General features: G+C 39.0%; 1 protein-coding gene across 15 annotated transcripts in view; it reads right to left on the bottom strand.

The window, feature by feature from the left end:
- The window catches only part of MFF (mitochondrial fission factor), a 37,017-nt gene extending 11,380 nt beyond the window's left edge, over nucleotides 1-25,637 (bottom strand). For 3 of the 15 annotated variants that reach the window (XM_062193026.1, XM_062193033.1, XM_062193046.1), the window contains exons 1-8: nucleotides 25,490-25,637; nucleotides 20,859-20,967; nucleotides 19,941-20,115; nucleotides 18,844-19,064; nucleotides 16,911-17,080; nucleotides 8,820-8,908; nucleotides 5,814-5,888; nucleotides 734-892 (exon numbers count right to left, since the gene is read on the bottom strand). In XM_062193026.1, the coding sequence (XP_062049010.1) occupies nucleotides 734-892; nucleotides 5,814-5,888; nucleotides 8,820-8,908; nucleotides 16,911-17,080; nucleotides 18,844-19,064; nucleotides 19,941-19,978 (752 nt within the window). In that variant the 5' untranslated portion in view covers nucleotides 19,979-20,115; nucleotides 20,859-20,967; nucleotides 25,490-25,637. Of the gene's footprint in view, nucleotides 1-733; nucleotides 893-5,813; nucleotides 5,889-8,819; nucleotides 8,909-16,910; nucleotides 17,081-18,843; nucleotides 19,065-19,940; nucleotides 20,116-20,858; nucleotides 20,968-24,076; nucleotides 24,144-25,489 lie in introns of those variants that run through there. The other 12 variants (XM_062193036.1, XM_062193050.1, XM_062193074.1 and 9 more) reach the window with 7 other exon arrangements.
- Nucleotides 25,638-26,893: the final 1,256 nt, after the last annotated feature.

The raw sequence follows: 26,893 nt of genomic DNA, 5'->3' as shown, positions 1-26,893 counted from the left end.
CCAAAAATAATTCCCCAAATTTCATCTTTTTAAAATAGCTATAGTAATAAAGCAAGGCAAAAATACTTGAAATCATTGCAACAAAAATATTGTATGAATAAGTCTATGTATTCTATGGATCATTTTACTTGGAGATGTTCAAAAGTGAGATAACTTACTAATACTGAAAAATATCAGTATTATCAAAAAGATAATAGTGCTTTGGATTTTCATTATAAGCCTAGAAACCCTTTGAAAAGAAGAAAGGAAAAAAGTCCTGGCAGCTACACTGATAGCACTTTCTCATATCCACTTTATTAATCCAGTTGTATCAGTGTCATAAATGGTTAAATCAAAAGACTCAGAAAAGACAGCTGGTATCCATCAGTTCAACATCCCATACTCCATCCAACGAGGTCCCTCAAAATAGTCCCAAATGGAATCAAGTGCTTAGAATAGGTCAAGAATGCCTTTGAAAATAATCATTACACTTACACCAAACAGTAACTACTCTCTTTGACTCTTTGAAGAAAAGCTAATGTCATCTGATGAAATGTGAATTTTGGACAATAATTTCAAATTACAAGAAAGCAAAGCAAGCTGTTTCAAACCACTGCATCTCAGAAAGAGACTAGCAGGTGCAAACATAAAAGGAAGACACCACAGTCCAGAAAATAAGCCAGAAAACAAAACAAAACAAAAAAACAAAACCAAAACGTATCACAGCTGGCAAGAGTCACTGATAGCCAATCACCTGCGATTTTCATCCAGCACATCCAAGATCTGCTGGTAAACCCTACGAGTAGAAGACTGGATAAGCGACAAAATGCCACGAGCAGAGGAAAGATTAGCTCCATCTTCAGGTAACATATGGGGAGGACAGACCCGAGCCTGTTGTGGCGATGGTGTCACACTGTTTACATAAGCACAGCAAATGAAGAGAAAAACACTCAAGTCAGAATTTTATAAAACTTCAGCTGAGCAGTTTTTAATCTTAGTTTTCTTGCCCCTTTTTCCCACCTCCACTCCCCTCAAGAAAACAAACCAAAGAAATTAATAAACACTTTGAATTAGTTTCAAAAACAAGCTACAATGTAACACTTGTAACTTTGTAATCCAAAACATCAAAATTTTTTTTTTTAAAAAAGCAAACATGAAAGAACAATTTGGAGAGGGCAGAGTAAGTATAAAGTATTCAATTCCCAGCGTTGAAAAAGCCACATTCTTTAATTAGTACACATTCCAATTCAATAGGCCAAGTCTGCAAGAAACAACCGTGTACCCAGGGATGGAGGATCAGAAGAGCAGGGTAGAGAATTCTGGTACACAGGTTTCAAAACTGAAACACATGACTCAGAAGTGATTCCATGACAATGCCACTTCAAATATTGCACAAATAAAGACAATGACACTGAGTTTATGAAGAGTAAGTGTCATTCATTTAAAGAAGAAAAATGTTAACAAATCATTTTAATTGCTTCCAGTACAAGTTTTCTAGCTAAATGGCTACAAAACAGAACTATTACCAATTCTGTTAAGACAGAGAAAGAAGGCAAGGATATTTATCATTATCCAGATGGCTGATAAATCTCAATCACTCTTATATCTGAAATGAGTCAAAATTTCTTTTGGTTCTACTGCCAGTGTTTCCTGAAAACTGACCTCACTGGAATGAAGCAATTTTTACATTACTAATTTTATCTCTTAAGACTCAGTTCAGGATCCTGAGACAGTTGTTTAATATCAGAACATGATTAGCTATTTCAGGTATTTAACTGATATATGGACTTAGCATTTGGTTTGCACCAACAAGAGGACTGTAACACTTGGTTGAGGGCTAAATATTCTTCATGTGAAGGTAAAACACACAAGGCCAAAAGCTTCATCCTCATGTGTTATGTCCAAAAGAATAAAAGCAGAGGACATGGCAAAACTTTTCTAATTTATGTATTTGTTTAGAAACCACAAATTAAGCTGGATAATTTTTGAAGAATAATTATTCTCATCTAATAATATTACCAGAAAATTAGAAAACACAAACTCTTCACACTTTTGTGACTAATTCGGATTGTTTTGATGGTCCAAAGAGGCATACTAAATATGAAAAACATGTTTCCCAAGGACTACTTCAAAGAGAAAAATGTAAATGATATTGGTAAATTAATCTATCAAGGCTGATTCAGCACAGTCTCATGGCTGGCAAACTTAAATGTTTGTTCAGACTGACATTCTTCTGGAATATCAACCGACCAATGGTATCTGACAAAACCCATGCTAGGTATACCCCAGAAGAGTACAAAAATCGGCATATCTGGGATACAAAGTCATCCTGTGCTCAGAATTCTGTTTAGGCAGCACAGTGAAAACCTGAAGCTCTGTAAATGTTTGTGAGAAATCGGACTGAGTTTATGTCAAAGGTGTGCCAATGAGGCAGACTTAAAAATGGCTAGTTCTGGGGCCAGTGTCGTGGCAAAGTGGGAAAAGTCACCGCCTGCAGCGCTGGCATCTCATGAGGGCTCTGGTTCGAGTTCTGGCTCTCCACTTCCAATCCTGCTCTCTGCTATGGCCTAGGAAAGCAGTAGAAGATGGCCCAAGTCCTTGGGCCCCTGCACCCAAATGGGAGACCTGGAGGAAGCTTCTGACTCCTGGTTTTGGTTTGGCACAGTTCTGGCCATTGCAGCCACCTGGGGAGTGAACCAGCAGATGGAAGACCTCTCTCTCTCTCTCTCTCTCTCTCTCTCTCTCTCTGTGTCTCTGTAGCTCTGCCTTTCAAATAAATAAATTAAGAGAATTTATATAAAAATGGCTAGTTCTGTGACAACATAATCAGTCCATCTTACATTCTTAACAGCTACCGAAATAGCTTCCAAAGCTTAATTTTCTTAAGCAAGTTTTCAAAGATTACTTAGTATTTTGTCTTTGTAGTTTTGAGCTTAAATTGAATATTTTATCATTTTGTATCAAAAACCAACTAGATACATACTAATATAGTAAAGGTTATAATAATATTTAGAATTATAACCTTACAGCAACAATGTCAATAAAGTAAACCCAAACCTATAAAAAGTTTCATAGATTTTTGCCATTAAAAATTAAAAGGTAGGCTGGCGCTGTGGCGTAGTAGGTTAAGCCTCTACCTGCAGCACCAGCATCCCATATGGGTGCTGGTTCAAGTCCCAGCTGCTCCGCTTCTGATCCAGCTCCCTGCTGATAGCCTGGGAAAGCAGTGGAAGATGGCCCAAGTGCTTGGGCCCCTGGACCAGCGTGGAAGACTGGGAGGAAGCTTCTGGCGCCCAGCTTTGGATCAGCACAGCTCTGGCCACTGCGGCCATTTAGGTAATGAACCAGCAGATGGGAGATCTCTCTCTGTCTCTCCCTCTTTCTGTCTGTAACTCTGTTTCTTTAAAATCTTAAAAAAAAAAAAAAAAAAATTAAAAGGTAAGAAGATTATTTCCTTTAGATAAATCAATTTGCCCGAAATAAGCAATAAGGTATTATTTATTTAAATTCTAAAAGTACAAGTGTTTTCTGTCCATATATAAGAAATGAGGTGGTCATAATTAACTTCAGATTGAATGCAAAGAATTCTTAAGATGCAATACACACAGAGAGGATTATAAAACAATCTTTAAGAATAAGATTCTATGATCACATGAAATTGAAATATGGTAGAAACAGGGGAAAAAACCCTTACATGATCCCCAATTGTAATTTTTTTTTTTTTGACAGGAAAAGTTAGACAGTGAGAGAGAGAGACAGACAGAAAGGTCTTTCTTCCATTGATTCACCCCCCAAATGGCCGCTACGGCCGGTGTGCCACGCCGATCCGAAGCCAGGAGCCAGGTGCTTCCTCCTGGTCTCCCATGCGGGTGCAGGGCTCAAGCACTTGGGCCATCCTCCACTGCCTTCCCGGGCCACAGCAGAGAGCTGGACTGGAAGAGGAGCAACCAGGACAGAATCCGGCGCCCCGACCGGGACTAGAACCTGGAGTGCCGGGGTCGCAGGCGGAGGATTAGCCTCGTGAGCCGCGGCGCCGGCCCTCAATTGTAATTTAACAGGGAAAAAAAATCTATGTAAAAGATAAAACATAAACTTAAGTTTTTATCACTACCACCAAAGATATTTATTTCATCAAAGATCAACATCAAAAATATTTAATAATTTAGATTTCTGGTTGTCTATCAAAAGAAATTAAATTTTTGAAAATTATGAGGAAATTTAACTTTTATTTAAATGGCATCCTCCAAGAAAAGCAAAAAAGGAAGAGGAAGTACTTTCTTAAAAGTTACTTTTGACAGTGTACACAAAGGTTAAAGGCCCTTGACTGTTGACATTTATTTCCATCTACAGATGAACTGAATGACTACATGAGATAACCAAAACTACATTCATAGAAGCAATAAATGATTTAACAATTATTTTTCCCTTTTTAAGCAGTAAGTGAGTTTTTTTAAACAAGCCCCATTTTAGCAATCAGTCTGACACTCATTGGAAGGTTTTCCACCGGTATCAACGCTTACACAGCTGGGTCTCATCTCTGTGCCCACCAAAGTTCAACGAATTTGTTTTGTTTTGACAAGTGAACCATTATGAAAAATACAAAAATAAACATATTGCAAGGAAGGGCTGAGATTACTTAAGCAAATGTCACAATATTAGTTTAATTCAAATGTACTTTGATGATAAGTTGATCCTAGTAATGTTATGAAACAACAAAATTTCTTTACCTATTTTAAGTAAGACTAGAAAAGTTTGAAGAAAGCACTGGTGCTTACCATGTTATTTCATTAGTAACAACTCTAATTCATGCTTACATGAAATCTTGTCACGTAAGAGTTAGGTAAGCAGCACTAGCCAATGTCAAACTTATTTACATGGCATACTTAGTCATTATTAAAAGGCAAATTCAAAGTCAAGTACCTCTTTCCCCATGGATTTTTACAGAAATAATATTTCTGAAACTGTGAGGTTAACATCTATGGTGACGTACCAGCCTCTTCCAAAAAAAATAGTAAGGATAAAATAGTAAAGAAAAAGGGGGGAAACATCTTTTTACTTATATACATTTTGTATTAATTTCTCTTAGAATTTTAAATAGAGAGAATACCTTAATTAGCTGTCATCATCTCAAGTAATTTACTGTTTCTAGAAGCACAGTAATAGAACCAGAATAAAAGAAAAATCCGTGGCTGTTAGTGCTGTTTCTTCTTTCGCTTAAGAAAGAACTACATTAGTTTTTGAGCTGTTATACAGTATACCAAAATGTTTCCCCCATTGACAGGTCAGTCACTCCCAAAGCTTTATTTTGTCACACTTATAAAAAGTGTGGCTTTAAATGATCTAAAAAATAAACCAAAACTCTCGACATATAGTCTATTATAGTTAAAAACACAACAACAAAACAACTTTAATGACAAACCACTTGAACTCCATTCTCCATTTGGGTCAAAATAAAACAACAATGGATAGTGTGCTAAAATTTTAAGAAAGGCTATGATAACTAGGCCTGGTTAAATTGAATCTGTAAAGAACTCAGAAGCCAACCAAAGCAAAATGAAGAAAATGGAAAAGGATGCTAGGTTCTTATGTGTAAATTATTCCATTTTCCTTTTACCAATATATTCAATTTCTCAATTACCCTAGTTCTTTTCTTTAACAAAGTATATAATGATAATTTGAGAAATCCTGAAATAGAGAGAGGTACTAAAAAGCCAAATAATAGAATAATTAGCGTATTAAATGTCAATTACCTGGTGAAACAGATTAGTATTAACATAAGTCTGCAAAATTAAAACAACTCCTCTTTGTGAAAAGCAGAGCAGATAAAATCTTACGTGTATTCCGGTGCAGAAATCGGTGCCTGGAACCTTGAAATTTTATTTCTTGGGGCAGAATATGAACTGTGCCACCTTAAATAATAATTATGTTTCTTTTACATATGCAGTTTTTATAACAAAGAAAAAACTAGATATGATTCTACTGGTCAAATTCAGTTTTGTGCCAATAGCTGTCAATAATCAATCCTGCTGCCTCCTTAAAGTAGATAAAAAACAAAGGCCAATGCTCTTGCTCTTTTACCTGTTTATACTTCTCAGAATAAAATAAGGTGGAGGTTCATGTACAATAATGCATAGGTACATTTACAAAGATGCATAATCAATCTCACAAAGAAAAGATTAAAACAGGACTAATAATTCAGTAGAGATAAACACAGCTGTATACTAAAAGCTTCCTCCTTACCACATTTACAACACTGAACACGTTATATGCTCATTACACAAAGCTTCCATGTAGATTCTCAAAGATGAATTCAATTATAATTATAAAGTTAATAAGTGGTAGGAGAAAAATAGCAGTTATTTTAATAACAAGAAGATGGTTAAGTATCTTACCATAACATGGTAACATAACCCAAAACCATAACAAAAGGTATGACTGAGTAATGGTAAGTATTTCACTTTAAAACTGTATAGAGATTAGCTACCATTACTACCAAAATGCAATTTTAAAAATATGAGATTTTCAGTTTGATTAGAAAATGCCATTAAGACAACTTCAAATACTGGTTACCATTGTTTCTATTATGAGGAACTTATGTTAGTGGTTAAGCACAAAAATATCTATTAACTAATCATTTACTCTAAATCATACTTCATTGTGCTGATTTTCATATGTAACAGAGCTGCTTCCTTTCTCTTCAGCTGAACTCAAGAATCAATACTATATACTTTGTGATAAAAACTACAAGTGATGAAATGCTAAAATAATCCTGTTTTTATTTTATCAATATGAACTGTCAAAGCAAAGAAGGACCTAAATAGTAAATTGTATCTTTATACAGATAAGTTTACTAGAAACATTTGCAGGCTAAAAAAAAGAATACACAATTGAAAATAACTAAAGCCTTCATAACATAATCAGGTGTATGTTTAATTACTCTGATCTAGTACTAAAGATCAAAAGCTACTTTAGACATAAACTACATAGCCCTTTGACCATTATATATTCAGAAATATTAAAAAAAAATAGATGTCATGGACCTGCTAGTATCATTGTCAACCACATACCTTCAAGGAAACACACAATTAATCATAAAAAAATTCATATTAATAGTGGTTGAATCCTCAGACAAATCTTGCCTGAAGGAGACATAATTGAATATTTTAACTTACTTTGTTTTACTCTTTCAGAGTAACTCTAATTACTTCAGGAGACATTTCAATATTCTCCATGAAATTAGAGTGGTACAGTTTTCCTTTGCACCTAATATAAGAGAATGGCAATTCACTAAGGCATGTGAACAATTCACCTTGAAATTTGGACTCCACTGATCAAAACATCAGTGAACCTGTTCATACGATTTCATTCAAAGCAAGAAAACAAATATACGGGGAAAAACATCCTCTTTCTACTCAATATTAAAACCCCTATTGCCACCAGAGTCCCTTCTGCACCTCCTATACTCCTCACTCAGGTATAACCCAGAACTTAATATACTATAATATAAACAGTATGTGTTCTAGTTATTTTGCATACAAAATTAAAAGTTTTGCTTTAAATAGATTTTAAGCTTAAAAAAATAAGATATATTATCTCTGACTCATTTGAGTTTCAAAGAAGCTAACAGGATGCTTGGCATCACATAAGGTTCATGACAAGTCCATGAAAACTGAAAAATTATTAAGGAAAAAAATCTTATATTAACATTCTAATCTATTTCAAAAAGTCACACTTTCCAATGGCTGTGAGATTTAAAATTCCAAGCATTTGAGGGATATTTTATTTTTTAAAAATTATGAATTTTAACAAATAAAAAGCACTGGCTTCACTTGAAATGTTTTGTGGTTGTTTTAATATTACAGTATGTAACCAAATGAAAAAGGTTTAAACAGATAATCCTTTAAAAATAACATCCTTGTATTCTTGAAAATGAAAATGATCGGCCGGCGCCGTGGCTTAACAGGCTAATCCTCTGCCTTGCGGCGCCGGCACACCGGGTTCTAGTCCTGGTTGGGGTGCCGGATTCTGTCCCGGTTACCCCTCTTCCAGTCCAGCTCTCTGCTGTGGCCCGGGAAGGCAGTGGAGGATGGCCCAAGGCCTTGGGCCCTGCACCCGCATGGGAGACCAGGAGAAGCACCTGGCTCCTGGCTTCGGATCAGCACAAATCGCCGGACGCAGCGGCCATTGGAGGGTGAACCAACAGCAAAAAGGAAGACCTTTCTCTCTGTCTCTCTCTCTCTCACTATCCACTCTGCCTGTCCAAAAAAAAAAAAAAAGAGAGAATGAAAATGATCTAATAATTCAATGAATTAGCAGGTGAATGCCTAAGATATATATTCCATGAAAGTTAAAAAAAAAAAGAAAAAGAAAAAATGTGTCTATGCTATAGTGCATATCGCAGTTCTATCAGAAGACAGGCTTGCAAGGCTGCTTCATAAGCTTGTGAGAACACGAATAACTTGAAAATAAAGATGTTCTATATTATGGTTTCCTTTTTATTCTTCAATCTACATGGTAAACATTTTTGAATACTGCATTATAACTGAGTACCCATATTTATCATTTGCCTTAAGTACATTTCAAAGGGGATTTCCCAAGTAAGTGCATATTTACAGAAGAGTAGCACACCCACTGGAGTTATAATGCTATTACAAAATTCTCATGACCAACAAAACAGCCAGATTTTAAGACTATAAAAAGTACTGAAGAAGTGTAAAACTGATGAAAACACAAAACAGAGTTTTTAAATTGTGGAAAGAAATTATTTACAAAAAGGTGGGTATAAACAATATACGGAGGAAAGTTAAAAAGGAACTACAATGCTTAGTGGTTCTACTCACATGGAATCGTTTCTGACCAGCTGTCCATTTTGGCGAACGGCATTTTCACTCATAGAGCGTTCTCGTTTTAGTCTGCCAACTGCACGGATCTGTTAATGGCACAAAGGGAAGGGAACAGAAAAGTGCCTTAGTAGCTGCTTAGCATCAAACGAACTTTAATTCAAGGCTACTCATTAAATTTACAAAGAGCATAACCAAGAAAAAGCAACCAAGAACTGCTGCTTGGCCAGAGTTTTAGAGATAGACTTGTTAAATCTATGTATTATAATGCAGATACATTTAGGAATGCCTATTTACTTTTAGATAAAGCTATTCTGGTTTCTTTTTAAATATCAATCTTGGGACAATTACATTTGTCCCATGAATCCAAGTGAAACCGGTTCCAGGAAAGGTGTCTCTCCTCTCAGGACATAAAAAATTACATGGATATTCAAATTCTTTATAAAACATGGGATATTTGCATATAATCTACATACATCCTACCATATACCATAAATCATCTCTAAATTATTCCTAATCCCTAAAGCATTGTAAACGCTATGTAAATCATTGTTACACTGTATTGTTTAGGAAATGATAAGAAAAAAATAGTCTGTAGGTGTTTCAGTACAGACAAATCATGGTAGGCCTAAGAGTTTACAAGGAGATGCAAGGTGAGCAAGGCTCCAACAAGAAGTGCTGAAGAGAGACTAAGGATCTGTGAAATGGCAGGAGGCTACAGCAGGATGTGCTTACACATCACCTCATTAACGTGGATCCAACAAAGTGCTCAGAATTCGGGAAATTTTGGTTTTAGGAACTTTCTGGAATTTTCCTCCTGGATATTTTTATCTATGACTGCTTAATCTGTGGATGCACAGCCTGGACATATGGGCAGCCAACTATATTATTTGCTATCTCTTCTTATAAAATGTATCTCTGAGCTTGTTCCATTAAAAAATAGGATCTGGGCAGGCATTTAGCATAGCAGTAATGCTCACATCTCATATGGGAGCTTATGGGTTTGAGTCCTGGCTTGCTTCAGTTTCTAGTTTCCTGCTAATGTACATCCTAAGAGGCACCAGGCGAAGATTCAAGTACTTTGGTCCCTGTCTCCCATGTGGGAGATCCCGATGGAGTTCTGAGATCTGGGCTTCAGCCTGGCCCAGGCCCAGCTATTATAGACACTTAAGGAGTGAACCGGTAGATGAAAGGTATTTTTTTCTCTCTGCCTTTCAAATACACACACATAGTATCTATGCTCCCTTCTCTTGAAATTGGGTAGTCTGGTGACTGCTATAAAATGATTCAATGTGACTTTTTTTAATTAAACTTTTTAAGAAAATGATCTTATTTATTTGAAAGGCAAAGTTAGTGAGAGAGGGAGAGACAGAAAGAGACTTTTATCTACTAGTTCACTCCCCAAATGGCCCCAACAGCCAGGGCTGGCCAGGCCAAAGCCAGGAGCTTGGAACTCTATCCAGGTCTTCCACGTGGGTGGCAGGGATCAAGTAGCTGGGTCATCTTCTGGTGCTTTCCAAGGCACATTGACAGGGAGCTGGATCAGAAGCAGAGCAGCTGGTATTCAAGCCAGTGCTCATATGGGAAGCCAGTGTTGCTGGTAGCTGTCTTAACCCACTGCCACCCAGCATTGCCCCAGCAACCTAACTTCTGAGGCTAGTTCCTAACACTACAGCTTCTGCCTTTTCTCTCCAGAACATTCTTGTCTGGAACAATGGTACCATTATGTAAGGAAGCTCAAATAGCCATATGGCAAGGCCAGGCATAGGAATATAAGCTGACTAATCTAATGAATGTTGCAAAGAACACTTAAAACTGTTGAGTCATCCTCAGCCTTTCAGACTTCCTAGGTTAAACCCAAGATATTGTGAAACAGAAAAAAGCTTTCCCCTACAGTACCCACGGCAAAGTCCTAACCCCACAGAATCTATGAGCAAAGCAAATAATTATTTTTGGTTTTCATACACTAACTTGAGGGTGATTTGTTATACAGCAAAAGATAACTAGAATAGTGATAATCATTAACCTTCCTACTTGTTCAGAAAATATTTTTTAACAGAAGCAGGCATGGCAACTTCTTGTTTAAAAATTTTTTAAACTCTGCTGTAAAGAACAGCTAATACATGAATCAAAGGACTTGAAAATCAAGATTTCATTTTAAAATTTTTTACTTATTTGTTTTCATTGTATTTGAAAGACGGGGAGGGAGGACTGGCTGGGAGGGGCAGAAAGGAGGGAGGGAGGGAGGAGGGGAGGGAGAGAATCTCTTCCATCTGCTGGGGTTCTCTCCAAATGCCCACAATAGCCAGGGCTGAGCTAGGCTGAAGCCAGAAGACTGGAACACATTTGGGTCTTTCATGTAGGTGGCAGGCACCCAACTACTTAAGTTATTACTTGCTGTCTACCAGGGTCTGCAATAGCAGGAAGCTGGAATTGGAAGCAGAGCTGGGACTGAAACCTAGGCACTCTGATGTGCGATGTGTACAACCCCAGCAGCAATTTAAGCACTACAACAATGCCAGCCTGGAAAATTAAGATTTTTTTAAAAATGCCAGTCAGTATTTATTAATGCTTTTGAAAAGACTTGGAGGTAGATTATCAGACAATAACTATCATCAACACAGAATAAATCCTGTATTATTTCATGCCAATAAAACTCAAAACCACACTATATAGCACATAACTTCAAACCATAGTTTAGATTTGATTATGAACCATGTATTTAAAAGGAAAAAAATTTCTAAAACCAAAGTAGTTGATTTGGAGCCTACTATAAGAGCATGGTAAAGTTAATCCAAAAATCAAATCTAGTTTTAAGCCACTATATATAAAATTTAGCAGCTTTACAATCAAGAGCATTTTATTCATGTATGGGAATAATACAGGTTGGTTTGTGAGAATTCCGCTGATACTTTCCTTCCTACCTCCTGCAGAACTGTAGTTGCTTTCTCTATCACAGAACAGCTCTTCTGTATAGCAGCGATCAAAAATGAATTGTCTATTAAATCAAAACCATTCCTACTGCTAAGTGGTGAGAATTAAGATTAAGTTGGACAGGAAATGATAGATGACGTATGTATCTGTTGACTCCAACATCGCTTGAGAAACTAGAAGATCCTAAGTCTACTGATATTTTTGTCAATTGAAATCTGATTTACTGATCTTTTGTTTTTAAAAGATTTATTTTATTTATTTGAAAGGCAGAGTTACAAAGGGAGGGAAAGACATAGAGGGTGAGAGATCTTCCATCTGCTGCTTTATTCCCCAAATGGCTGAAACAGCAACGGGTGGGTCAGGCTGAAGCCAGGAGACACCATCCAGGTCTCCCACCAAGTACTCAGGGATCCAAGTACTCAGGCCATTCTCTGCTGCTTTCTCAGGCCAGTTAGTACGACCAGCACTCATATGGATGCTGGCATTGCAGGTGGTTGCTTAACTTAAAGCACTACAACATGGGCCCTGACTTACTGATTTGATATTACTGCTCTAATGGAGGGAGTGAGTAACTAAAGACAAAAGCTTCTATTTGTTATGTTGCCTAAAATTACTGACTTGTATATTGTAATAACAAAGAAGTTGGACACTGCCTGGAATGGAAAGGAATACAATGATGTTTTAAATATTTTCTTTATTTAGAACAAAGTGATGAGATAGTAGATGCTTATTTGAATGCCATATTTTTAAATGTCATTTAGAACCTTCCAGAACTGACAACCCAACTTCAAAGCTCACTCAATCCTAAGGCTGAGAATAGCTTCCAAGCTTCAGACAACCTCCTAGAAGTTGGGTCACAGGGTCTTTTAGGTCTAGTTATAAAACATGTAGCATTAAATACATGTTGCATACATGCATATAACTCTTCTTTTACATGATTTTACTCCAAGCTATATTTGATTATATAGAAATTCTTCAGCATATAAATGTCTTCTAGGCTTTTGTTTACTGGTGCTCTCAACCCATTCAAAGTCTACCTCTCCTCCAAGAATCTGCCCAGATCCATAGGAATTTTCCCATATTCATTCTGTTTTCCATGAGGCTTTTTACAGACAGGGAAAGATAAGAGTTAGCCACATGGATTGAACAATGGGAACATCCTTCCTTCCTCAAACACAGCCATGGGGAGAACAAATGAGCAGGTGCTTGCAGGTTATGGGGAGGAAACTGTAACAGCGTGTCAGTAGTTAAGAGATCATGCTTGTGCTAAGATGGCCATGATTGGCAGCTGTAAAAGAAAGGTGAGTGTCTAGTTCTGAATCTTCCACGGATGAATGCACATACATATACAGAATTAAACTGTTATTTTTCCTCTTCTCAGCAGACTTTTGATCCATTCTTCTCATTGCAGTCTCTGCTCTCCTTTCTACAAATGAGAAGGAGGGAAAGGGAGCTAAACAAACCACCATCAAATTCTGATCAGATCCACATCCAACACGTTCTTAATTTTTCTGAGCTACTGTAGTACCCTTTTAAGTATTCACTGAATGCCTAGGCATCCTTTCACATTTGTTTTAGGATGTGCATGTAGCTGGGTGACCAACACATTTCAGGTCCACTATGATCTTTTGCTTCACATCCAAAGGGGTGTCATGCCAACTGAACTGGGCCATCACAGGGCATTGATGACCATCTGCTACTTCTTCACAGTAGGATAATTGGTCAAGAGCCTTCTATTACACAGGCAACTTCTAGGGCTACTGCTTTCCAAGTGCAATCTGTGATGAGGTTGGCTCTAGCTGGATATTATTCCTCCCAGTCCTTTAAGCTCCAGCTGTACACTTTGTACATATTATAGAATTTGGCATCCTGTGGATGCCATTTGACAGCTTCTGCATAAAGCTTGCATGGCTTGGATATAGTGTCCTCTCTGAAAACGTTCATTGCCTTTGCTCTTCTTTTCCAAAATTAGGTCAGGGCTTACATAGGTGAACTGAACTTGTTCCTTCCATACCACCTCTGGCTATTGATTGTTCTTGGATACATTTGGGGTTCAGTGCTCTTCCAAAGAGTTATTATAGAAATGAATGGCATTTTCATATTTCTATTCTCTGAAGGAGTTGCTAATTTGAACAAAAGCTGTCACAACCTGTCTTTAGTCCAAAAGTCTGTTTTTCTCTTATTTCAAGGGCCTTCTCACAGAACTCTTAGCACTTATTATAGTTGATTTTTTGAAACTTACTGCTGTTTGATTGCAGGATATGATGGTAGACCTCAAATCTTGGTCGCATCGTTCAATGTTGTGTCAAATCTTCTTATAGGCATCATTTTCCAAATCTTTTTCTTTACAGATTAGGCATATTGAAAGGGTTCATCAATTTTCTCTCTTCCAGCTGAGCCTCCAAATTTTATAAACTTTGAGTGGATTATGTGTGACATGTTTTAAGCTCTCCTCACAGGATCACTTGGATTCTTTTTTTTCTTTTTTTGAAAGAAGAGAGAGGGAGGGAGGTAAAGAAGCAGGAAAGTAGAAAAGGAGAAATGGGGGGGAGGGAGAGAGAGAGTACGTGAAGGCAACATCTGGGGCTGGGCCAGGCAGACGCCAGGAACCAGAGTCCAATCCAGATCTTCCACATGGGTGACAGGGACCTAAGCCCTTCAGCAATCACCTGCAGCCTCCCAGGGTGCACATTAGCTGGAAGCCAAAATCAGAAGGGAACTGGGTCTAAACCTAGACACTATGACATGGGGTGCAGGCATCACAAGCAGTGTCTTAACCACTGTGCCAAATGCCCATCCCCAGCAAGATTCTTTGGACCAGTTTAAGAACTCAAGTGCAATTGCTTTTTACAAACTTATCTGTTGCATCGGTCAGGCTTTTGTACAGCAAATTAAAAACCTTCCTCATACGCTTCTCATGGAAGTTTCCTTTCTTGACATAGGTCAGTGATTCTCAACCAAGAGTGATTTGGCCCTCTATGGGACACTAGCTATGTCTGGAGATTGTGTGTGTGTGTGTGTGTGTTTGTGTTTTGGGCGAAGGGATGATTTAAAATAAACATAATATACCATTCATAATTTTAGCCATCTTAAAGTGAACAATTCAGTAGCATTTAGTACACTCACAATGTTGTGCAACCATTAACACAGAATTCTCCAGCCCAAAATGTTGATAGTTCTGAAGTACAGAAACCTTGGCAACAGCTAAAGAATCATTAGTACAGAGTAAACAGTTCTGGGGATCCTGAATGAATCATCAAAATTATAAACACTCAGTACATTATTGTTCTTCTATGTAGCTCATTTTTAGAAGTTGCTAGAACCCTCACTCCCTTCCTTTTCTCCCCTAATCATTGGTTATGCCTCTTTAGGGTTACTTGAACCTTCCAAAGCTTGAAGTTCACATCATTTTCCTGGTTTCCTTCCTATAGGTAGCTGGTACCAACCTCTTCTAAAAGTCATCTCTTGAATCTGACTCCTGTCACAAGATTACAATTCCTGCTTAACAATATTTACACATATTGAACTTTTAACATGAATTAGAACATGTGCTAAATATGTTATTATATTTCTCACAGTAATCTTATGCATTTAGCATTATTCTTTTTTAGAGATAAGCTTTAGAATTGCTAAATAATTTGCCCAATGTTACATGGTAAGTGGCAAAGAAGGCTTTCAAAACCAGAACTAATTCTCAGCCTAAGATTTCAACACCAGGACAACATACTCTGAGCATTTATCACATTTGAGTAAATACTGCAAGTAATGCAGGCATGAATGTGATATAGTCTTAAAGCGTGAGTCTACCAAGGGCAGACCTAGTCAACTTTACTCAGCCTTAAAGCAATCACTCAGAAAAATGCTTGGGTTGCTGTCAGTTACTTGCACTGGATAGGCAATAATGTTCAATAGTTAGGGGGCACAGAAAGAGCAAAAGAAAAATAAAACCCGAATAGCAAAGGGAGTGCTGACTTGCTCCTGGATCCAAAACAATATTCTAAGATAACACTTGTAATTTTTTTTAACAGCAATAATTCTCATGCTACCTTTGGGGAGCAAGAACTTAGACCTTCAATAGGAAGCTTGCTGTGGTACCTTCTGCTTTGTCTAACCATCTTTCTAACTTCCATTATTTTTGCTACTAAAGAACTTTGTCTTCTTCATATGCTGATGTCTTTCCTTCATTCCTACCATTGTCCTGCTGTGACTTGTCAAACAGCACTTTTTGAGAGCAGGAATTATGTCTCATTGATTCTTGCACTGCGTATAACATCTCACACAAAGTCAAAAAGTTTGTTCAAGTATTTTAGTTCCTTTTTGCCATGTTAATGCTCAAACTTAGCGCTTTTCACCAAGAAATTATCTAGAATGTCTAAACTGGCACCTGGAGGATATTATCTCAATTACCTCAACAGAAATTCACAACCTAAGAAAAGTCCATAGCCAGCACTAGGAAGTCACACTGCCCTGGATTATATGGGTGACTGACTCTCTTTGCAAAGGACTAAATGAAAAATGAAACCAGATAAAGGTAGTATCATTAGTAAAAAAAAAAATGTTTGCATGTTGTCTTATACTACTATCAACTTTAAAAGTTCAGAAACTATAATGAATAATGATGTAAGTACAGACGTCATCAAAGACAAAAAGCTTAAAAAGACAGGGCCACAATCAATGGCAGAGGCAAGATTCAAACTCTACTTCTTATTAGTCCATACCTCCATACTGCTATATTTGGGTCAACGGGGGAAGAGCAGCAAATTCAGTAGAAACGTTTCTTCAAGCACAAGAATGAGCTGTGTTCCAAGGGCAAAAAAGAACCTTCTTTGCCCTGTTAGCCACACTGATTTTACAACAAAGTGATGCAGGAATTTCTTCCTTTCACTTAACTTCCCAGCTTATCCTATACTGCTTAGCACTCTTTCTTCAAGATCACATGAATGTTAACATTTTCCACAAAATTTTCATTTTTCTGAATTATTAAATTTAGAAACCAATAACATACTAATTTGGGTATTTATAAATCAGAATTGATAGTATGTGGAAAGCATCCATTGCATATTATTAATGACATGATTTATAGCCTTATTATTTCTCCTGAACTTTTACTTTTGTCAATCTTATTGCAAATTAATTGATGTTGAAAACTTTACTTACTTCTTCATTTTGAGGGGTGGCAGGAGGTCTTTCTAAATCCAGAAAATCAAGTGGCCTTTCACTTAGCGTAAGTACACGGGGTGGCGTTTTTAGTGCCAGAGGTTTAAAGGGAGTTGACTGGATAAGGTCAAGATCTGCTGGTCTTGAAAAGGAAACATCTTCATTATTTCCTGGTGTGTGGGGAGAGTAAAGAGGAAGTTTTAAAACAGATAGTGGTTTCTTTACAATGTCTTTACCTTCTCCTACTTTTGTATTATAATCTACCCAATAGCATTCGTTTCTTTCAAACTATGCTTTCAGCATAAGCATTTATGTTTCACTAATATTTATCAGTGTGGTACAGAAATGACAAATATAATACAGATATATGACAGAAAAAAACCCCCACTGGTATCCAGAATATTTAAAGAACTTTTACAACACGCAAATTTTCAAGTAGGGAAAATATCTGAATAGATGCAACAAGAGTTTTTATATAAATGGCCATAGAGCACATCAGCAGATGCTCAAAACTGTTATCAGAAAAACACAATGAAAATCACCATAAGATGCTACTACATACACATTCAAATGGATAAAATCTAAAACCAGCAATACAAAATGTTTCTAAGGATGTAGAGTGACTGAAACTCACACGTCACTGATAGGAATGTAGCATGTACAATAATTTGGAAAATAACTTACCAGCTTTTCAAAAAGTTAAATAAAACTTACAGTATAATTAGCAATTCACCTCTAGAGATATGAAAACACATGTCCTCATAAAAATTCCTACGTGAATATTCACAGCAGATTTATTCCTAATAGCCCCAAACAGGAAACCATTCAAATGCCCATCAATGGACGAAGAGATAAACAATTTATAGTATGTCCACACAGTGTAATATTACTCAGTATCTACATAGTGGAATGGAGTGAACTGTTGATATGCAACAATGTGAAAGAACCTCAAAAACATGACACTGAGCAGAAGTCAGATAAAAGAGTATACACTGGATGATTCTATTTATATGAAACTCCAGGGTATGGGTGATCCTGTGCCTGGCTGGGAGACTGCCTGCCTACCGCATGCAGGAGGTTAAGAGAGCATGGCATGCCACGCCTCCTGGGAAAGACCCTGGCTGGGGCTCAGCACACAGGGACCCACACAAGACCTGACTGCTGACAGGCAGCAGAAGCCCCAGGCACGTTTTCCCTATTCCCACCTCCTATTTAAGGGCCTTGTGACTGTCAACTAGGAAAAAAGCTCCAGGGTGTGGCCGAGACCCATAAAGACCACCTGGAAGGCTATGTAGGCTATATGACCTTCAAGCTGATTGCATAAGTGCAGAGGCGCCAGTATCTGCTTTATGTTACAGAATTAGTGTTGCTACCCTGAACTAGCTACTCCTCTTTGCCTACCATTTAAAAGCTTGTGCCTGATTGTTAATAAATGGACATGTTCACCAAAACTGTCTCCAGTGCTTCTTGTTGAGGAATGCAGTCGTGCCACCATCTCATCTCGACAGTATGGGCCTCGCAGGATGAGCCCACACTAGGGAAGGTAAATCAAGTCTCTGGAGAAAGGAGGTTATGGTTGCCTTGAGTTGAGGAGTAGGGAGTGATAGAGAGTGCACAATTGAACCTTTTGGGGTAACAGAAAGTATCTATATTTAGACTGTGGTAGCAGATATATGGCTGCACACATTTATGAAAATTCATTAAGTGGATACTTAAAAATGCATCATTTAACAATGTGTAACACCTCAATAATTAATTGAATTATTTAAAAACAGAGCTTAAATTTAGACTACTATGATGAATACACTTTTTGAAAAGGCAAAATTGCACTTCCCATCCTTTTCTAAATAATACTTTTAAAATACCAGAAGTTTTCATAAAAACATACAAAACAAAGATTCATTAGGCAACTTTCCAGACAAATATGAAATACCTGCTACAACGATCCTTTCTGGAACCTGCATTATCACACTAGCATTTGGAGCTCCTTCTTGGAATCCCTGTTCCAGGTCAGCATTTGGTGGTGCTACTTTTAATTTTTCTGGGACCCTCATTCGCTGACTAATACCTTCAGTATATTCCATCTCATACTGAATTCGACTGATTTCTGCCATCTCAGCAGCAGTGGGAGAGGGAAATGCTGCCCCAGTCACTCTGTGGAAGAAAAATTTAAAGACAAGGATGACCAACTGTTAAAATGTCTACGTAGCAAAATTAGAAGACAACACCTATTACAGAAAGAGCAAAAAGAAATTTCTAATTTGCCAATATTCAATACATACACAGGAAACAGAACACTGAAGAAAATGTTTTCCTTGATATATGCCTTCTTATTAGTTGAAACTGTACCTTGATTAAAAATTATTATATAGCTACAGCATAAATATGTACACACAAACACACACACACAAACACATTTGTTCATAAGCAAATATGCATGCTGCAGATAACTTAAAAATGCCTGAAATAAAACTTAAATTTCCTAATCAATTATTTGAAGGAAAGGTACTTGGACTTTATAAAAATGATATTACAAATTCCCATCATGTATGAAAAAAAAAGTTCAGTGATGAAAATTAAATAAAGTTTATTCTGAATTTACTAAAAAGAAAGATGCAACTCCCTGAAAATTACATAATATAAATTATACCCTCTCTTACTGACAGGTATCTGATGACTGAGATGCAATGAATATTAAATACAGGATTTTATTAATAAATCCTAATGTTTGCTTTCATTTTTTCAGGGATTAAATATTTTACATTATTAATTTATATTTAATATTATATATGCATATTTATTTTAGAAAAGTATCACATGCTTTTTCATGGAAAGCCAGTACAGATGTATTCAGTAAGCTTCAAAAGTGGAAAAGGATCCATGATTCCAGGGAAATGCAGCGAAAAGAATGTGGCCCTAAAATACAAAATGCTAAAGTGTAAAAGAGCAGGTTGGCCTATTGCAATCATCTTTCAAGCCACTATCTCTCAAACCTATAATACCAGCTCAACTGAATAAAGTTTCACTGACCTTCCTAGAGGTGTGTCACTGCTTGTTCTGTTACTCATTTTAATACAGTAAATACACGTCTATAATAGCTAATAAAATACTGCTACCCTGTAGTTCAGTTTACTTTACACAATTCCCCTACAGATCTGAACTTTTTTTGGAGGTGTACATAACAACACGGACACTGCTTTTCCAGCTGTAAAAAAGAAAGAATAAAAATCAGTATTTCGACAATTCATTTCATAAGAAAACTATGAATCAAAGAAAATATCTACTTAAAATTATTTTTTTACTTGAACATGGCCTGGAGCTTGATCTGAGAAACCAATTTTCAAATATCTCATAGTTATTTTTATACCTGAAAAGTCACAATGATAACTTGAAGCATAATCATTGTTTTATGATTTTTTTGCAGACAAGACAAAGAAAAGCTATATCAAATGCACACACAAATGTGAAGTCAGATTAAAAAAACTATAACACTGCCATAAAACTCCTCTAATTATATTCTGAACAGGGAAAAAAAAATCTTTTCTTTGTTAGACTAAACTCAAATGAAGAAAACACGAAGAGAATGCAAAGCCTGTTTCCAAAGTAGCCTAATAAACTGATCTGTAATTAATAGTTTCCTTAAAAGGAAATAAACCCCCCCAAGCCAAATTGTAGGAAATTCCCAAGAAAATATTATATATGATTTTATATATAAATTAGGGAAAATAAAAAGTTCAGACAGTATGAATGTCTTTGTCTAGTTGGGCTATTTCTTACTCTCCACTTCACTGATGTACTCCACACCTTACACTCTATCTCACTGAGGTGCTTAGGAGATCGCTAACTGGCTTCTTCTATTCTTTACCAAAATGTCTGAGTCTTAAGGATTAGCCATGCAGATGGTTTAAAGACTGAAAAAACACAGGCAAAGAGAAAATTTTTACTCACAAACGTGTACCAATGACTGCTTGCTATTTGGCACTATCTGCTTCTGTGCTTCATATTAACTCCTTAACTTGCTTCAATGTTCATATGCTGGTTAGAGCCACTTTTGTCCCTAGGGGAGAAAAACAGGGGCTAATTGGAAAACTAGAAGATATCAGCATTAGGGATTCAGTGCTGGGAATTCTCCAAATGATAAAAATCACAAAGATGCACAACCTTCCATTAAGAAACAAAATAAATAAATAAATAAATAAATAAATAAAAGTTATCAAGCTTACCACCAATTTGGGTCTCACAGAGAGGATCCTATGACTATCCATTAGGTAAAGCAAGATAAAAGGCTAACTATGCCTCTGTTTCTGACTATAGTTTGAAAAATGTGGGAAAATTACGTAAGTTTAAAGGAATCTATTACTGATATATATGTACATATGTGTGTGTGTATATATACATGAAAGAGGAACAAATGCATCAGTTAAATTTTCATTCACTCAAAATGCTTCTCATTTTGAACCAGTAAAACATGCACACAGCACAAAGTACACAAGAATACCCAGAGAAAATGAAGTGTCCCACCTTATCCCACCCAGATTCCCCACTGGCAACCTCTACCATCACTCTAGATGAGACAGTGTCCTAATACTTGTGTGCATCTGAAGCATGGCAAAATCTTACATTCAGAAATAACAGTGACGAGAGATCTCTCAGATTACAACTTTTGGGAACTATAAACTAAAGTTTTATAAAAATAAACAAGGGAAGGCCGGCGCTGCGGCTCAATAGGCTAATCCTCCACCTGCGGCGTCGGCACACCGGGTTCTAGTCCCGGAAGGGGCGCCGGATTCTGTCCCAGTTGCCCCTCTTCCAGGCCAGCTCTCTGCTGTGGCCAGGGAGTGCAGTGGAGGATGGCCCAAGTGCTTGGGCCCTGCACCCCATGGGAGACCAGGAGAAGCACCTGGCTCCTGCCTTCGGATCAGCGCGGTGCGCCGGCTGCAGCGGCCATTGGAAGGTGAACCAACGGCAAAGGAAGACCTTTCTCTCTGTCTCTCTCACTGTCCACTCAGCCTGTCAAATAAATAAATAAACAAACAAACAAACAAGGGACAGGACTGATGCTGTGATGTGGTAGGCTAAGCCTCCACCTGTGGTGCTGGCATCCCATATGGACGCCAGTTCATGTCCTGGCTGCTCCTCTTCCCATCCAGCTGTTTATAGCCCGGGAAAGCAGTGGAAGATGGCCCAAGTGCTAGGGCCTGTGCATCATGTGGAAGACCCGGAAGAAGCTTCTGGCTCCTGGCTTCAGATTGGCCCAGCTCTAGCTGTTGCGGCCATTTGGGGAGTGGAACCTGCAATGGAAGATCTTTCTAGCTCTCCCTCTGTCTGTAACTCTGATTCTCAAATAAATAAATAAAATCTTTATAAAAAATAATAAACTGGGGACACAAATTACTAGAAACACACTATCGCCTTGACATACACTATTCTCCACAGTCTACCTGCTGCATTTCAATCTTCTTATGAATTTTCCACTAGAACATCTCAGGGGTCTCAGCATTTCATTGGCTAGCAACATCTTTTCTTAGGGGAATATCTAAGTTTGTAAAGAATCATGGACTTAGGACATAAAGGTGGACACTGAAAATACAACTTCTGGAACAAAACAAATTCTCCTGTAGCCAGTCTAAACACTTAAATTTAAAAACTATATGAAAATTTTCTACTAGGACAACACAGTGCTGTCTCAATTACTGGGATGTGTGTTAAGTAAAACAAATCAAAATCTAGTTCTTTGTTTCCCTCATTAGACTATGGCATTTATTATTATTATCATTATATACATTTTTTTACTTGACAGGTAGAGTTATAGACAGTGAGAGAGAGAGACAGAGAGAAAGGTCTTCCTTCCGTTGGTTCACCTCCAAATGGCCACTACGGCCAGCATTGTGCTGATCCAAAGCCAGGAGCCAGGTGTTTCCTCCTGGTCTCCCATGTGGGTGCAGGGGCCCAAGCACCTGGGCCATCCTCCACTGCCTTCCCGGGCCACAGCAGAGAGCTGGACTGGATTAGGAGCAACTGGGACTAGAACCGGCGCCCATATGGGATGCCGGCGATGCCGGCGCTGCAGGCAGAGGATTAACCTACTGAGCCGCAGCTATGGCCCTATCATTATCATTATTATAATCTGAAAGTCAGAGAGACAAAGAGAGACTCAGAGACAGATCTTCCATCTACTGGTTTAGTCCCCAAATGTCAACAATAGCCAGATGGAAGCCAGGAGCTCAAAACTCAATTTGGGTCTACAAGGACTCAACTACTTAAGCCATCAACTGTTGTCTCCCAGGGTACACATAAGCAGGAAGCTGGAATTGGAAGCAAAGGCAGGGTTCCAAACCAGGCACTCTGATATAGGATGTCAGTGTCCCTACTGCTACACAATATGCCTGTCCCAGGCTATGGTGTTTTTGGTAGTAACTTTTGGCAATAATAACAATAAAAAAAAGTTGGGGTTAGTAATTCCAGAAGTTTTGTCACTTAAAATCTAGCAGGCAACCAGTAGATGTCTCTCTCTCATCCAACTACAGAGACAAAATGCCTCTTAGAATCTTATATGGGGGCCAGCACTGTGGCACACATTAAGCTACCATCTGCAGTGCTGCTCTGCTTCTGATGGAGCTCCCTGCTAAGGTGCCTGGGAAAGCAGCAGAGGATGGCCCAACAGTGTGGGCCCCTGCATCCATGTCAGAGACCCAGAAGAAACTCCTGGCTCCTGGCTTCAGCCTGGCCCAGGTCTGGACATTGCAGTCATTTGGGGTATGAACCAGTGGATGGAAGATATCTCTCTCTCTCTCTCTCTCTCTCTCTCTCTCTGTCACTATTCTCTCTTTGTTAACTTTAACTTCCAAATAAATAAATAAACTGGGGGGAAAAAAGAATCTTACATGATTTCAGGTCTCTCCTTTCTAAGCCCAGTAGTTTGCAAGCATCAGATTTATTAAATTCAAAATTTTCCCCCTTATTGACACAGTACATTTATGCTTGGCTATACTTAATTTTCTCTGTAGGCCAGAGAAAATTAATTTTTATTATAAAATTCTCAGTTTTTATTAAAAAATCTTAAATAAATGTATCTTAAAAGGAAAGTTACCTTAAACCATGAACTTCATGTATATACATAAATACATGTAACAAAAACACAAGGATTACAAAACAACTTCACCCACATCACATATCACCTCCAGCGAAGTCACATGTCACTGAGGGACACAGTGAGTCATGCCCAATTTTGTCCTTTTCTATATAGATCGAACCTTGGAATCCAGAAGGGCCAGGAAGTCAAATTGATTGTGGTTGCAGAGTTATATATAATTCTCCAATTACAAAACAAAAACCACTCCAGTTCTCCGTGGTTCTACTTCAAGGTTTTTATACACATCACTCCGTTTCAGTTCTCTGTTCAAGCAACTAAGAGACCGGTGGTATCAGAAAATCCAGGAGTAGAGATCTAGAATTTTTTTTTTAAATGTCGCTGAAAACTTTGACACAACAGAAAAGTTTCAAAGCCCCAGCTGGGAGGAGAGAAGGAGCTAAACTTTGTAATCCTAAAAAGAGGCAGTCTATCAGACAGGAAGGAAGAGAATACACAACATCCTTTTGGAAAGAATATCAAAACCACTCCACAGGGCTCTGAAACCAGAGAGATACTAGGTCCCGCGAACAACTTAATTGCATGGGAAAAGACTACTTAGGACGTCGCAATCGTCCTGATTCCCTAAGGGTTTTTCTTTGGGGATCTCATTAGCCAAAGGAATTGAGGCAGAAACAAATGTTTTTCACCCAGGAAGAGAAAAAACACTCCTGACTGAACAAGTCTCTTAGTGGATGAGTGGCCCGGACACAAACCGGCTCGCCAGCTGAGAACAGGGGCCAGGAAGCCCCCTCTTCTTACAAAGACGCCACCACCCTCGAAAGGGTCGCTCATCCCTTCGCGCTCACCCGGTGGGACGCAGCCGGGATTTTTTTTTTCTTTTCGTGCAGACGTCTGCACTGGGAACCCGAGCTTTCCCGGGCCTCCCCTGCTTCGGGACGCGGAGCGGGGATCGCCTGCCTGCACCCACACCTGCGGAGCGAGCAAGGATGCTCGGGTGCCCGCAGCCGCCCGCAGGGGCCGCCGCCAGGCGTCCACCAGGACTTCTGCTCCAGCACACACTTTCCACAAAACAAAACTACTTTTCAACACGGCAGGCTCAAGGTCACACTGTCCGGTGTCGGGGCCCTGACCGACAGGATTGAGCGGAGGTCCCCAAAGCTCGGCCCTTGAGTTCACAAGGCTCTCCTCCCAGCCCCCCAGGTCCAAATGTGACTACAAAACGAGACGCCAAACTAGATGGGGCGAAGACGACAGCCCCCAAAACATCCGCAGCAAAGGGTGCGTGCTTCTGTCCCTAGCCCTCCTCGGGGACGGCCAGGGTTGAAGGTCGCAGCCTCGAGGGACACGGGCCAGCGCAACACCGCTGGGAGGCCAGACCGACGCTCCGTGGGCCGCTCTGTCCGCCGCAGGGTCACGGCCCGCAGCGCTAGGCCCGGCGGTCTGGCTCGGGCCCCGCGTCCCGGGTCGGGAAGACGCCAGCACTCACCCCTGGGCCCGCTGGAGGTCCCCGCACAGGGCCGCCGCCCGCCGGCTCCCGGGGCGCTCTCACAGGCCGTTGGCCGAGCGCACTGAGACGCCCGGGCAAAGCACCGGCGGAGCGGCCAGCACCGGGCCCGGAGAAACGCGAGAACCGCCAAGAGTGACCCCTTCCAGGAACCGTAGCGGAAGCCGGTTCGTAGTCATGTGACTTTGGAAAGGGCGGAAGTGTTGTCCACGCGAAGGAACCGGGGTCTATGAGACAGCGATAGGGAGACATCTTTGTTGTGGGCACAGAACGACGCTCGTAGCTAACACTTCCGTGATGTTTAAGGTTTGTTCACGTTTCGGTGGAGAGTTTGTTACCTTTCAAAAAAAATCTCATGTTTACAAGGTAAACTTTCGGTAGACAATACTTTTTTTAGGACAGTCTACATCGGCGTGTTTACGGTGTGAGAACTCAATCTGCTTATGTAACCAAATCCGCGAGTGGTTGTTATACACTCCTAATTTAGATGACACTTTAAGCCCTCTAATTATCAGAGATTGCCCTCCAAGGTAGGACGGTAGTTAGCAGCCTTATTTAGCTTCCAGAAAGCTCTCTCATCGGAAAGCCCTCAGCTTAGGACTGCTCGCCAATGAAAAGACTGACTGAACCCAAAATCAGTGAATAATTTGCATGGCTCGATTTGCACAAATCCGACGAAGACAGACATATGAGTGATGTACTCCTGCAGAGTCTAAAGCTATTCCGGAGACGTTCCATTCTTTAAAAATAACGGGAAGCCCCCTGAAAGCGTTCTTGGGCCTCTGCTTGAGTTGTGTAGCAAAGGAAAAAATTATCTAAGACCTCTGGCTGGGCTAAGAATTAACTGACTTAGGACAAACTCACAGGCTTGAGTTGTGTAGCAAAGGAAAAAATTATCTAAGACCTCTGGCTGGGCTAAGAATTAACTGACTTAGGACAAACTCACAGGATGAAGGCATACACATTTTATTTCGTTATTTCTACATGTACATCGGAGCCTTCACTGGAAAAATGAAGACTGAAAACATTTGGGGTGCAAAACTTAAACACTAGTTTGAACAAAGCGTAGTAAATTGTGAAATGTGACAAGACAAAGGAGTTTCGGCTAAGGCAGTTAATTGTGGTAACTGCCTAAGAGGTCTTTTAACAGGTTGGTTTTCACAGATTTCTCTAACCTTGACTGACACACCCCTCCTTCCTGGCTCTGGTGATAAGAATGTCTTCCTTCTGGTACAAGGAGATCACATTTCACATGGAAGTTTTGTTTCCAGCTTTCAGGAAGAAAAAGGAAAATCAGATTGGCCTTCATTCATCTGCTGTTTTTTAAGTGACTTTGATTCAAAAGAATATTTATGCCAAAGTGGACAGTATACCTATGAATGGCAA

Source organism: Lepus europaeus, chromosome 1 (genome assembly GCF_033115175.1).
Source record: "Lepus europaeus isolate LE1 chromosome 1, mLepTim1.pri, whole genome shotgun sequence".
NCBI lineage: Eukaryota > Metazoa > Chordata > Mammalia > Lagomorpha > Leporidae > Lepus > Lepus europaeus.
This window is presented reverse-complemented; position numbering and strand designations above follow the sequence as displayed.